General features: G+C 41.3%; 1 protein-coding gene across 4 annotated transcripts in view; it reads right to left on the bottom strand.

Annotated features, from left to right (window-relative positions):
• Nucleotides 1–14,756, bottom strand: part of DOCK8 (dedicator of cytokinesis 8) — a 223,500-nt gene that overhangs the window by 144,739 nt on the left and 64,005 nt on the right. For 3 of the 4 annotated variants that reach the window (XM_082841971.1, XM_082841972.1, XM_082841973.1), the window contains one exon: nt 11,668–11,739. The exons of the other annotated variant lie outside the window; for it this stretch is intronic. In XM_082841971.1, the coding sequence (XP_082698097.1) occupies nt 11,668–11,739 (72 nt within the window). The remainder of the gene's footprint in view (nt 1–11,667; nt 11,740–14,756) is intronic. 4 annotated transcript variants of the gene reach the window in all.

The following is a 14,756-nucleotide window of genomic DNA, read 5'->3' as shown; positions in this document are numbered from 1 at the left end:
TGACATGCTATTTATTCTTGGTGTATTACCCATAGTGACAGTGAAACATTTCACGAGTGTTTTGAGCAGCACATAAAAGCCCTTAGACTTTGTCTTTCATCCTGGGTGATTAAGGTAATTCTGAAGGAAGGTCATGCTCAAGGAGAGCTGGGATATCAAGGAATGGGGTATCATCTGTTTTATTACTCCATATTTTACTCCCAGTGAACTGGTAAACAATTAAAATTCAAACACATCAGTGCATATAATTCAGTTACTCCCAAAACACCATAAAAATGTCTCCCTGATCAATAATTGCTTATTATGACATGCATTTGTTGCTCTGGCTGTCAAGGTGCTTAGCTATTTGCTTTCTGAAAGTATGGAAAGCAAGCCAGCCTCATCAGCCTATGCAGTGACAAAGAGCAATCCAGCTGTGGAATTCACTGTGCCACTCTTGACTTCTTACACGCAGACTCCCCATCCCCATAAATCCACTCCCACGGAAGCCCAATTCAAAGGCCAGCACTTGCACCGAGCCTTCCCTAACCTGGCCAGAAGTAACTGCTCCCTTCTCTGAATTTTCAAAGCATGTTGTTTGTATTTCTCTTAGAAGCTTTTTATAATATTCTATGTTACAGTCTAATTACTTGTCTAAATTTTTATCTCCCCTGCTAAATATGTGCTCTCTCTCACTAGACTATGACTTTGCTGAGGACAGGGCCTCCTTTAGCGATAGGATTCCTGTGTATTCCTCTTTGCATCTTCTTTGGTGCCTTATTCTCAGGAGATATTTTCTAAACATTTGTTGAATGGGAGAACGAATGCAACTCTAACAAGCAAATATCTGTACCGTTTCCCTCTCACACAAGTGTTCTCAAATCTGTCAGATCCAACACTGTCTTTCTCTGTAACGAATGTTTTATAATGCCACCTTTATAACCCATCAACTTTCTCGTTTTTAGAAGTCAATAAAATGTCCCAGCTGTTATACAAATGAGAAATAAAAGAAACATAATACCTAAAATAGCATGTATGTAAATATGCAAATGCTTGGACACAACTACACCAGAGGACATAATGAAATAGCTGTTTGCACCTGTAGGAAGAATCGTTGTAAATATAACACCTACAAAAGCAGACTGCAACAGATGTGTTGTATGGGTGACTCAAACACCACAAAGCAGCACTGCTGTCAGTAATGTGATTTTCCAAATTGGGGGAAAACTCTTGTAGAGCTCTAATCAGCACAAAGTTTAACTTCCCCTATATTTACATGATAGTTGTTTTCCTGAAAAATTCAGTGCAAAAATATTTGTAAGATGGCATAGAGGCTTGGCTTAGATATTTACAGACTGGTGTTTCACCACCCTGAATGTCCAGCAGGACATTTGATAGTTGTGCTGAATGTTGAATTGGGGATGATCCTTCATTGTATGTGATGCCCCATGCATTGCAGGGTGTGAAATGCAGTAGCCCACGCCAGTCATTGAGACAATTAAAAACAGAAACATTAATTACCCTCATTGAGAACCATTGCTACTAAGATATTAGAAAACTGGAATCCCCAAATCCAATCTAAACCATAGTTTTAGCAGCACATCTGGGAAAGGATATCCACCAAGACTTCCTGGAAGGGGTGAAATGCAGCAAGTTTAACCGGGACCACAGCATCATTCACGTGTTTAATTGTTTGGGGGAAGAATTCTACTAGTGGAAAATCCTAAAGTGAGCACTTTTCAGAGTTCTACTTTTGGTTTTGGTAGAAAGTAAATTTCTCATATAGAAATTATTATATAGTTTAGCAGAAACAGGGATGTTAGGAGATTTTAAATTCAACATATCTGCAAAATAAGGGTATCTAGATCTATAATACATGCACTGGTATTGCATCTAATGGTATTATCATTGATGATAATATAGCTATCATTTCTTGGACTGGTAATTGTCTTAGTGATTGTCTGTGTGATTGTCTTAGTTGAGATTCCCTAGAAGCTGAGCCTGAGGCAGGGACTCAGGTGCATGTGATTTTTGATTGTGTGTTCTTGAAGAAAAGCCTGTAAGAGAGATAGGGAAGCAGAAGGAGTCAACTAAGGATGAGAGCTCAGATAAATTCTTGGCCTGATACACAGGGTGCTCTGGAAGGATCACATTGCAAAGTTGTCCCACTGTCCCACTCTGAGACAAGAGGTGGGACTATGGTACCCCTTGCACCAGTGCTATTGTGCCGGTTAGGCACTGGTCACCACCACCAATCCAAAGTGGGAGGTTAAGGGGCTGGGAGGTAGAGAGAATTGCTCAAATGTCTCTGGGCACAATAGCTTCTACACTCATGGCAGCTGCAAGATAAACGCATGGGACAGTGAAGGGGACCCACTAACAGTCTTTATTACAATGCCAGGCACCTAACATATATTGTTTTCCTTTTATTTTGAAACAATCTCAAATTTACAGAAAACTTGCAAATATAGTATAAAGACCGTTCCCCCTCTCAAACTATCTGAGAGTAAGTTGCTGACCTAATTCTCCATTATCCCTGAATACTTCAGTGTGTAACTTCTACAAACAAGGACATTCTCCATGGTAATTAGTATTCAACCATCACCTTCAGGAAATTAACACTGATACATTATTACCATCTAATCCTCTGACCCCTTTCAGCTTTCACCAAATGTCCCCCAAATGCCTTTTAGAGCAAAAGGATCTAGTCCAAAGTCATGCATTGCATTTATATGTCACATTTCTTTACTCTTATTCACTCTGGAACAGTTCCTCAGTGTTCCCTTGACTTTCATGACCTTAAGATTATAGGCCAGTTATTATTTAGAAAGTCCCTCCATTTGGGTTTGATTGTTGTAAATACCCCATTCCTCATCAAGCTTTCAGTTTGATTTGTGTCAATATGGATTCACAGTTTCCTATTTTATTCCACATATCTTAATCCATTGCTATTATTTATTTTGGCGCTATAATTATCCTCAATTCGACCAGTGTGAATCCCTTCAGCTGGCTCTTACAACTTTTTACATGTCCCCAGCAGTCACTGATCACATCCTGCTTTCTGCCACAAGATATTCAGGCTGATCTTATACTTTCCTTTCCTCAACCCTGGAATCAGTCATTTCTCCAAGAAGCTCTGATTCTTTTTAGTGGAAAATGGTTCTTAGAAGCCAAGATGTAGGTGTTGGGTGTGCTCATTGCTATTAAGGTGTTGCTCCTCCTATGTCTTCTCAGTGAACAGAGTTAGGTAGGGAGCGTGTGTGTGTGTGTGTGTGTGTGTGTGTGTGTGTGTGTGTGTGTGTGTGTGTGTGTGTTTTGAAAGCCAGGAGTTCATGTTGATCCTTGCAATCCCAATCTGACATCACAGTATCCATTCTCGTTTTCTTCCTTTCCATATTAACTTCCTTCTCAGATAGTGAAAAATCTAACACCTACTGTCCTTAATATACTTACTTACTTGATTAATCCCCTTAATGTAACCCTTGCTAACAGCACCCCTCCATGCCCACACATGTTGCCCTCCTTATATCCTGACTCTGACACCCTGCACCAGGCTTGCCCTCTGGCACGACGTCTTCTTCAGTCTGCACTGACACTTAGTGCCAGGCCACCCTCCCACAAGGACATCCTTGTCCCTTGCCTGGGCTCTGACACCTCGTGGTAGGCTTCTCCCCCATGTAACACCCCCTCATTCTACTCAGAATGTCTGCTCTGTTATCACATGCCAGGCTGCCCCAGGCTCAGATACCCCCCTCACACCATGTAGGTTCTGCTTCTCCATGCCAGGCGGCCCTTCTAAACGTGTGTCCTCCTCAGCGTGTTTGGCCTTCCACTCCTCATTCTGGCCCTCTTCAGCTACTCCCCACCCTGAGTTATGGATGGCCAACTTGTTCTGATGGCTTCCACACCAAATTGTACAAGAAGGGAGAGGAAAGAAAGAGAAAAGGGTATAGGAAGGGGAAGAGGAAAAAGAAGAAGAGGAACATGTATTATTTTCCAGTCTTCGCAATAAGCCTTCAAAATGAGCAACATTTCCCCCCCTTTCACACTTGAGGAAATGCTGGTTCAGAGAGATGAAGTCACTTGCCCAGGGTCTCATAGACATTACATAAGGAGCCAGCATCTGGACCCAAGTCTAGACTCTATCTACTCCATGACACTGCCTCTAAAGAGAACGCTCTCAAGATATGTTTGTCTTTGGACTGTCCCCAAATGGGTAACGGTAGTGTTTGAAGAAAAGGAACACAGTTCTCTGGAGAAGCAATAGGTTGGGTTTATTTCATGAGAAACAGTCTTTCTACCATTTGGCTACTTGCCCATCTCTCTCTTGTCTGCAAATAGGCTCCACAGGAGCATGGCTTTATTTGGCTCAGATGTCCGGGTCGGGTAGGGAGGCTGGGACTCTGGTAGCTGATGGCACTTAGCCAGCAGTCTCACTACCCACCCCATGGCGGTTTCTGACTTCTGTGGCTGGCACTGCTGAAATGAGTCATCTTTACATGCTTGCCAACCCTTGGCCTCTCCTCTCCAGCCAGCTTTACCCTTGCTGTCACAAGGTAGCTTTGCAACTTTCTGAGATTTCAAAATGGGGAAGTAGATGCTAAATCTAGAATGAGGAAGGGGAACACACTTTGCTCTGGTTTCAAGTCCACAGCCATGGAATACATTTAGTCTTAATGCTTTCCATCCCCCAAATCCTGAGGGTGACACAGATATACGGTTAGAGTATACATGTTGTGAGATCAACTTTTAACACTATTCTGTAACTCATTTTTTTTTAAAATGCCCATTTGTTAGTGGCTTTGGGTGGTCTGGGTAAATGACTTCAGAAAACATTCTAACAAAACGGAGGACAAAAAAGAAAGCATCCATTTGCATAAAATAGCAAAAGAACAATAACCAAATAAGTTTCATTTCTCCCAGATTTAAGTTTCTTTTGAGGAGAAAATCTGATATAAAAGTTTTCAGATATGGTGTATGAACTCTTTATCTTAAAATCTTAAAGCTGGGGGAAATGTCCTAGAATTCAGCTCATGTCTATGCCATACCCAATGGAGAAAGAGGCGTAGAGAGAAGTGACTTGAGGAAAATGGAAGCAGGCACATGGCTGTAATTGGCAGGGGGGTGGGGATTCACTTGTAAGTAAACACTCTTGGAAATAAGTGCATTTTATGACACAAGGAAGAAAGCTAAAGACCAGAAATAGTTCTGGTCTCCAAGGCTACCACACATAAGGTCTTAAGCTAGGTTGTTTCTGGATTTTTATTCCTGTGGCCCACACCGGTTTCCTTATGAAGAAGTATGTGACACTGAACCTGTGACATCAACATCCTCTGGAGTGTACCCATCCTAAGAAAGGCAAAGGGCAAGTGTGAATTTTGAGTTTTAATTCACTGTTCTCTTTCCATCTTAGAACAAATTAACGTTAGTTAATTCCTTTGGGAACTTTTCCCCTTAAAATTGGATTTCTCAGGAAAAACACTCACTAATTCAGTGTGTTGTCATTTAGGGTAGTGTAATCTTAGGAAGCAACTTAATGTTTGCCTATATTTTCCATTGCTTTGAGCTGGGTGGTTTTTTTGGCCAGGACAGTAGATCACATGAAGCTTTTTATTTGAATCCTTAGGGAAAGCCCCCTAAGGATTTTATACACTAGAAAAGCTTACCCATTTGGCATACACATACATGTTGCTTAACGACTATTGGTGAGAATAACTTTGGAGAAGCTAGCAAGTTTATGAATGCCCATGTGAGGCTCTCTCTCAAAGACCTCTGTTAGAAAGTAGAGAATAAATATTATAAGATAAAATGAAGTTTGGTCACACGTGGATCTACTTTTTTTTTTTTTTACCACTATGATTTGCACACTTAGAGCAACTGGAACCAAAATCATTTTCGTAAATATTTTAAATAGTTATTTCTTCTGAGGAATTGTTCGAAAAGCTCCCCCCAAACCCTCCTACACTGTTGGTGGAAATATAAATTGCTGCAGCCGCTATGAAAAACAGTACGGAGGGTCCTTAAAAAACTAAAAATAGAGCTACCACACAATCCAGCAATCCCATTCCTGGGCATATATCTGGACAAAACCATAACTCGAAAAGATACATGCACCTGTATGTTCATTACAGCACTATTTACAATAGACAAGACATGGAAGTAACCTAAACTTCCATCTACAGATGAATGGATAAAGAAGATGCGGTACACACACACACACACACACACACACACACACACTGGAGTATTATTCAGCCATAAAAAAGAATGAAGGGAATTCCCTGGTGGCGGAGTGGTTAAGAATCCGCCTGCCAATGCAGGGGACACTGGTTTGATCCCTTGCCCAGGAATATCCCACATGCCGCAGAGCGACTAAGCCCGTGTACCACAACTACTGAGCCTGCGCTCTAGAGCCCACAAGCCGCAACTACTGAGCTCGCACGCCACAACTACTGAAGCCTGTGTGCTTAGAGCCCATGCTCCACAACAAGAGAAGCCACCACAATGAGAAGCCCCCACACTGCAACGAAGAGCAGCCCCTGCTCAACGCAACTAGAGAAAGCCCACGCGCAGCAACGAAGACCCAACACAGCCAAAAAAACAAACAAGAAAAGAACAGAATGCCATTTGCAGCAACATGGATGGACCCAGAGGATTATCACACTAAGTGAAGTCAGACAGAGAAAGACAAATATCATATGACATCACCTACATGTGGAATCTAAAATGTGATACAAATGAACTTATTTACAGAAGAAACAGACTCACAGACATAGAAAACAAACTTATTGTTACCAAAGGGGAAGAGGGGGGTAGGGATAAATTAGAAGTTTGGGATTAGCAGATACAAACTACTCTATACAAAATAGATAAACAACGAGGTCCTACTGTATTGCACAGCTAACTATACTCAATATCCTATAATAAACTATAATGGAAAAGAATATGAAAAATACATATACACATTTTTTCACAATAAAGGCTGTTTATTATCATTATTATTCCCTGGGGACACCCTCCCTGATGCCCCCAACCAAGTTAAACCATCTCATTAAAGACGTCTACAGCGCTGCGGGGTGCTCCCCTTCCAACTCTTATCTAGTGCTTTCTGCCCTCCTAGATCCTGAGCTCTGTAAAGGGCGCTGCCTCTGTCTTGTTCACAGCTGCATCCCCAGCGCCTAGGGCAGGCCAGACCCGCAGTTGATGCAAAACACATGTTTGTTCCTCACTCCTTCCCTCAACAGGGCTGCCTCTGGCCAAGTACACAGAAGGGCGCAGCCCTGACTTCAGCCACCTCAATGAGTCTGGTGTCTTCCGCACAGAACAAAAACCAACTTCAGGGCTTGCCTGGTGGCGCAGTGGTTGAGAGTCCGCATGCCGATGCAGGGGACGCGGGTTCGTGCCCTGGTCGGGGAAGATCCCACATGCCGTGGAGCGGCTAGGCCCGTGAGCCATGGCCGCTGAGCCTGCGCGTCTGGAGCCTGTGCTCCGCAACGGGAGAGGCCACAACAGTGAGAGGCCCTCGTACCGCAAAAAAAACAAAAAAGCAAAAAACAAGCTTACATTATTTAGCACATAAAATAACAAATTCAAAGGAGAGCTCATTAATTGCTAATTAACAACTGGTCAGCAACCACTATTGTGACTTTCTCCAACTTCCCGGCCTATGAAGACACAGAAAAAATGGAAACTCACCAAAACAGATAACTTAATGCCGAAGTCTAGACAGAATCTCTGTGGATCAGATGCAGCTGGAAAGAGAAGGATGTACCATACTTTGCCTCCCCAAAGGGCAATGCAGAGGGAAGCACTATGTACTTTCCTTCCTGCCAGTCCCCGAACAGTTCATGTTTATAATAGTCAGGAATCTAAATTCTCCTTCTTCATTGTAGTGGCTTATCTATGAAGCCATTCACAGGTTCCACCTGGTTTTACTGAAATGAACTACCACCAGAACCACTACCTTCCTTGCCTTTCTCTTTCTACCATCACTCTGCAACCATATAGAAACAACTCATAGAAAACAACTAGCTGAATATGTATGTAGGGTTGGGAGATGAAGGGCACCTGGAAGAGTGTATTGGATTCTCCCCACAAATAAAATACTACGGATGCACGTGAGGGCAGAATGATCCTGGGAGGACTGTTCAATAGGAATTATAGCCTTTATGTTAGAGTATCAGATTTAGAGTACCAAAAGGTCAAACAGTGGGGTTGGAAAAGGTGCTTCCTCAGTTGAACACTAGTCAAAGTTTGCCAGAAACTGACGAGTTTCGACGTTGCACACATCTACCTGTCCATTAGCTAATTTCTGGGAAACAAGCTGGTCTGTTACCCAAGTGCGCAGATAACGGCGCCAATGACAATCCCCATCCTCAGTATGTTGCCAAACATAAAGTTAAAACAGACATTGCTTTGTTTTGTGAAAATAAAAAGATACAAAACTTGCACAGAATAAATATATGAAAAACCACTGTTCCTACAGGAGAGATAAAAACAAATGGAGACACAAAAGGGAACGGAAGCAATAATCAAAGTGGCTAATGGTGTAGTTTAACATTTTAATCCTAAATTCCTAGTAAATAATACTAGGTTTATGGATTAAATTTTAAGCATGACAGCAAAACTATAAATCATAAGGAAAACTGTCAATATAGATTTTACTAATAAATAATTTTGAATGTTAAGAAACTATAAACAAATTTAAAAGACAAAGAGTATCCTGGGTAAGGAATTTGTATTATATGACATACAAAGGGTTAATATCCTTACCGAATGAAAGCAGCCCTAAAGATAAACAAGATCAGACAAATACAGTAACAGAGATGCACAAATTTAATGAATAAGCAGAGCACCAAGGAAAACTTACAAATGGACGATAAATTTATGGAAAAAAAGATACCAAATTGAAACAAAGAAAATGCAAATAAAAGACAGCCATTTTACAAATAAAATTGGAAATTTATTAAAAGATAACATCCAAAATTCTTGAGGATTCACGCATATCTTGCTAATAATCTTTCTGATATATTATTCCCAAATCCTTAAATTTGTGCATACACTTAAACACACAGAAACTCCTCTTGTAGGAATTTATTCCAAAGGGAAAAAACCCATAACTATACACAAGAATGTTGCTATACTGGGTATAACACTGAAAAACAGGGGATCATCTAAGCATTAAAATTGTTTAAATAAATTTTTGTATAAATACATTATACAACCATTAAAAATTGTCTTGAAGAATAATATTTAATAGCAAAGAGATAGTTACCACTTAGTGTAAAGACTGAAAAAGCATGCTGCCAAACAATATCATAATCGGACTTAATTTTTATGCAAATATATACAAAGAAATATGATTCAAAGGCAACACATCAAATGTTAATGGTGGTTATGTGTCTATAGTGAAATGGAGTGATTTTTGTTTTCTCTTTTTGGTTCGCTATGATCTCCAAAATTTTTACAATGAGTATTCTAAAAAGAGTCCTTTAAGTTTGTTCAAGATAGAGAAAAAAAATTCCAATGGGAATTGCCATGAAGAATGAAAAAGTGCAGTGTCCCAAATAGAAAATAAAAACCAAGTGTAGTAAAATGGACCTTTCTATTTATTGCCCCTTCTCAGATTTCTTTCAAGCCTTCATATCCAGAAAGTACCTCTAATTATAACATTTAAAAGCATGAGAACAACTTGTTCTGAAATCTTCTATTTATTACCAGCAAAGTATAATCTTATTTGACTGCCCGGCAAACTTGGTTTTCTATTCAAGTTAGAACAGATGATGGATTAGCGTTTAACTTTCTCTTAATTACTTTATACAAGTGAAGCTTTCTCTTTCTCAGTTACTGAAAATAGTATGCATACTAACATTACTCCAAAACACATCACCACAAATTCAAATGGTACCCTTCCAGGAGCTGGATAAAACCCAACCTCCAAAGTCTTTCATCATTTATCCCACAGAACGGTAATTCTTACTGGAGTATAGGAGAGGTGAGGATATCAGAATTTCAAACTACTTGTGTGTTGTCACAGGTTCTCTGATGTTTCTCTACTGGGGTGTGCCCCGGATTGCAGACTCTCCCCAGACAGCTCCCCAACACGTACACACATACAGGTTGCGAATTCCAGTGTGGGTAGATGCTTCTCATTAGAGGGTACTCTCCAGGTCATTGGCATGGAGACAAAAAGCTCAGGACAATGTCATAGAACATTTAATTAACCCAGGAGAGAAGGGCCTTTTTGACTAGAAGGCAAGCAAGTAATTTATTTCTTGGTCATAAGTTTAAATGTGCCCTTTGAATCTGAGGCCAAATTTCCATTCATTAATCCCCACCCCCACCCCCAGGAATTCATCAGAATAGAAATAAAAGGGCTCTATTCTTTGTGTTTAAAATGTAACTTTCTCCTTCAGTAGGTGAATGGATGAACAAACTATAGTAAATCCATGCAGTGGAATATTATTCAGCGAAGAAAGAAATGAGCTATCAAGCCACAAAAACACACAGAGAAAGAAGGCAAAACTATGGAGACAGTAAAAAGATAAGTGGTTGCCAGGGAGGGAGGACCAGAGGGCACAGAGGGGATTTTTAGGGCAGTGAAACTATTCCGTATGACACTCCAGTGGTAGATAAACGTCATTTTACATTTGTCAAAACCACAGAATGTAAACACAAAAAATAAGCCCTACTGTAAACTATGGACTTTAGTTTAATAATAATGGATTGGGCTTTCCTGGTGGCGCAGTGGTTGAGAGTCCGCCTGCTGATGCAGGGGACACGGGTTCGTGCCCCAGTCCGGGAAGATCCCACATGCCGCGGAGCGGCTGGGCCCATGAGCCATGGCCGCTGAGCCTGTGCGTCCAGAGCCTGTGCTCCGCAACGGGAGAGGCCACATCAGTGAGAGGCCCGTGTACCGCAAAAAAAAAAAATAAATAAATAATAATAATAATGGATCAACACTGGCTCATCAATTGTACCAAATATTCCACACTTAAGTAAGACTCATCCAAGGAAGGATATTAGTCAGAGAAAGCTGCACGAAGAAAAAAGAAATTTGATATGATCTTTTATCCACGGGTAGGATTGGGTAGACAGATGAAAGAAGGGAGAGCATGCCCAGAGGGGAGACAGCAAGAGCAAAGGTGTGGAGGGAGGACTGAGTCAGTCCTGTGGTGCAACAGTGAGGAAGAGACGCAGGCGCAGAGAAAGGAAGGGGCTCCAGGAGTTAAGGGAAATACGTTTTAATAGATAGAGTTGGGCCGGATTATTAAAGCCCTTGAAAGGCAAGCAGGTGGTGTTTATATTTGATATAGTAGGAAATAGAGAGCCTTAGAAGGTGTTTGAGCAGGAGAGTGATACAAGATACACTCAATGCTCATTATTCATGGGTTTTGCATTTGCAAATTTGCCTACTTGCTAAAATTTATTTGGAATCCCCAAAATCAATATTCATGGTCATTCAAGGACATAAAAACCTCACACACACCAAAAAACCCAATACATTAATAATAGGGGGAAATGTGTGTGGGAGGTAGTATATGAGAACGCTCAGTACTTCTTTCTAATCAATTTTCTTGTAAGCCTAAACTGTTCTAAAAAAAGTTTATTAATTTTTTTAAAAAAAGTTATAAAAAGGTAACGATATAAAGTAAGTATATACGTAAAGAGGGAAAAAAATGAACTTACTTCCGATTCACAATTAGCCACTCCCGAATATAGGTCTGAACGCAGTCCCTGACGTGAGGGTCCAGTTCAACCCTAATGAGGCGGAAAACAACATTAAAAAGTTATTACCAGGTAAACACAACAAAGCAATCCTTTATCGTAACCAAGGACAGCAGGATGATTTCAAATCCGTATCAACTGAGAATGGCAAGGGTATTGTTATCCAATCCTCTCAAGTGTCTGAAGTATTCCTGAGGCAGTAACATTTTTACTTTGATGAGACAAACGTTGGCATTTTATGCTTTGTGGGTTTTCTTTATTACATAGAATCGTATTAGATTATTATCTATCCCTGAAGGCATTCCGACACAAGACAGGTAGAACTAGCTGTAATCACATACAAAACAAGAAGAATAAGTATAAATACCAGTCTCTTCTGGGGTAATCTGGGCATATTTTTTGCTCACGTGTAACCTTGTTAGGACATGCATGTTTTCCTTTTCGAAAGCCATGAAGAAGAGGAGTTGTACTTTGAGGAGCTGGCAGGCCCTGGCTTTGGTTGGTGATTATTAATTCGGGCAGCTCTTGTCTACTGCATAGAGTGTGTCATGAGAGAAACTCTTAGAGTGCTTCGGAGTCTGGAAATTTAGAAATCACTACTTCCCTGCAGTAGCAAAGGTTATTTTTGTTTGTTTGTTTGTTTTGGGTTTTTTTGCTGTTCTCCCAAATGTGTTGGTACTACAGATAAATAGGTCTAAGTGCTCTAAGTTTTAATTTTCTGGTTTGTAGAAAGAGGGTAAGAACAGTACCCACCCTGTGGACTGGCTGTTAGTTTTAGATGGAATACTGTAGAAGTCAGACATGTGGTCCCTGGGCCCTGACTACTCAAATCCCAGCCCCATTCCTTATAAGACCTTGGGCCAGTCACTCAACCCTTCTGTGCCTCAGTTTCCTCACTGTAAGTGGGGATAGTAATCGTGCAGTGCTCCCTTGGAGAGCTGTGATGAAGATGAAGTAAGTGTGTGAAGTGCTTAGAAAAGCGTCTGGCACATAATAAGACCTCCGTGTGATAGTTCACACTTGTGTGCCATTCATTCTGCACTAGGCACTGATGAAATCCCTCTACAGGTATGAATTCAGTTAATGTCAATCAGCTCCATAGAACAGATGCTATTACTATTTTCATTTTGCAGAGGGATGAGATGAAAAGATCTTTCTCAAAGACACTGAGCAAGTGGAAGAGCAGGGAAATGACCCTAGGCCACTCGCCTGGGAGCGCAGGTTTACACCCACTGCACTATCACAGCTCAATATCATGTTCCCGGATAGGCACTGGGGTTCAACAGGAGTCAGCTGTCGTTTACTCTGATGATGATGATACTTTCCTGGGCTTTAATTATACACAAGACTTTTGGGCAACGATTGAAATAGTAGAGGGTATTTGAAAGCCATCAGACAGATAATGTGTTAGTTATCAATTCTGGTGACGAGGCAATATTATGCTCAAAAATTGATGTTAAGGGCTTCCCTGGTGGCGCAGTGGTTCAGAGTCCGCCTGCTGATGCAGGGGACACGGGTTCGTGCCCCGGTCCGGGAGGATCCCACATGTCGCGGAGCGGCTGGGCCCATGAGCCATGGCCGCTGAGCCTGCGCGTCCGCAACGGGAGAGGCCACAACAGTGAGAGGCCTGCGTATCGCAAAAAACAAAAAAAACCTGATGTTAAGAAAAAAATTACCTCTTCTATCAAATTTCAAAAAAAAATCAAAATCCTCCTACCTGTAAACTTACTGTAAGTATTTTTTTTTTGCGGTACGCGGGCCTCTCACTGTTGTGGCCTCTCCCATTGCCGAGCACAGGCTCCGGACACACAGGCTCAGGGCCATGACTCACGGGCCCAGCCGCTCCGTGGCATGTGGGATCTTCCCAGACCGGGGCACGAACCCGTGTCCCCTGCATTGGCAGGCGGACTCTCAACCACTGTGCGCCCAGGGAAGCCCTATTTTAAACAGGATTTTCCAAGATTCTGATCTCATTTGAAGACAATTAACCATATATTTTACACAAAGAAATTAAATTATTCTCTACCAAAGGTCACAATAATAGATGTTACCTATATGAAAGTCACATCTGAATAAATGTACTGACAACAGGGAAAGATGTTTCCCAAGAATCACCATGATCTTTTCTGGGGAGTGAGTATCTTCAAAATGTTAGAGCAGAGCATATGGTCAGCTCTTCTATATGAATGAGAACTGTCTAAACAAAGAGCAAAGGGTCAAATAATACCCTATCACTGTCATCTAACCTTCTTAAACTGTGATGAAATAAAATCCAAAATAGAACTGGAATATCCCCGAATACTGAGGGCAGGGGCTGTGTTTCATGATCTCATTTCCAGGACTTTTTGGGGAAGAGGAGAAGGTTGAAAATCTCAGGAGGATGTGAATCTTTGGTTTTGAAAATGAATGCAAATAAAGTTCATCCTAAATCTCTAAAGAGACATTGCTTGTTACACTATGGAAATAACAGGAGTTTCATCTAAATATAATTCCATCATTTGATACTGAGGGCTAATGCTGACACCTGTGAACACATCGATTAACCCACTGTAGAAACTCAACCCTAAGCAGCTATTCACATATTCACACTACAGAGCTTTGCCCATTGTTTTTCCGCTTGACAAGACTTGCTTCACAAGAAAGAACTTTGCCTTATTCATCTTTTTATCCCAGTTCTCAGCACATAGTAGATGCTCAAGAAATGTGGATCGGACTTACTTTTGTGACTTGATCCAGTCTCATACATGGAAAGAATTAAAATGCTCCTGAACGGAGGCATTTCAATGATTATTATTTTTACAAATGGAAAAACTGAGGCCTCCTGAGGTCACATGACTCGCCCACAGTCACTGAGCTGACCCGGGCAGTCTGGGTCCAGAGCCTGCACTCTTCACCTCTTCTTAGGCAGTCGATTTTGTTCTACTGCAGCCCTTTAACTGGCTTAGTCCCCACATGGCTTTTCAAAGCCTCTGGTCAAACCAGTTCAAAATCTATCTACATGTAGGTGACAGTGCCACAGTAGTCATCCTGCACATCTTGATAGATCTGAG

The sequence above is a fragment of the Leucopleurus acutus genome (assembly GCF_964270905.1).
Source record: "Leucopleurus acutus genome assembly, chromosome: 7".
Taxonomy (NCBI): Eukaryota; Metazoa; Chordata; class Mammalia; order Artiodactyla; family Delphinidae; genus Leucopleurus; species Leucopleurus acutus.
This window is presented reverse-complemented; position numbering and strand designations above follow the sequence as displayed.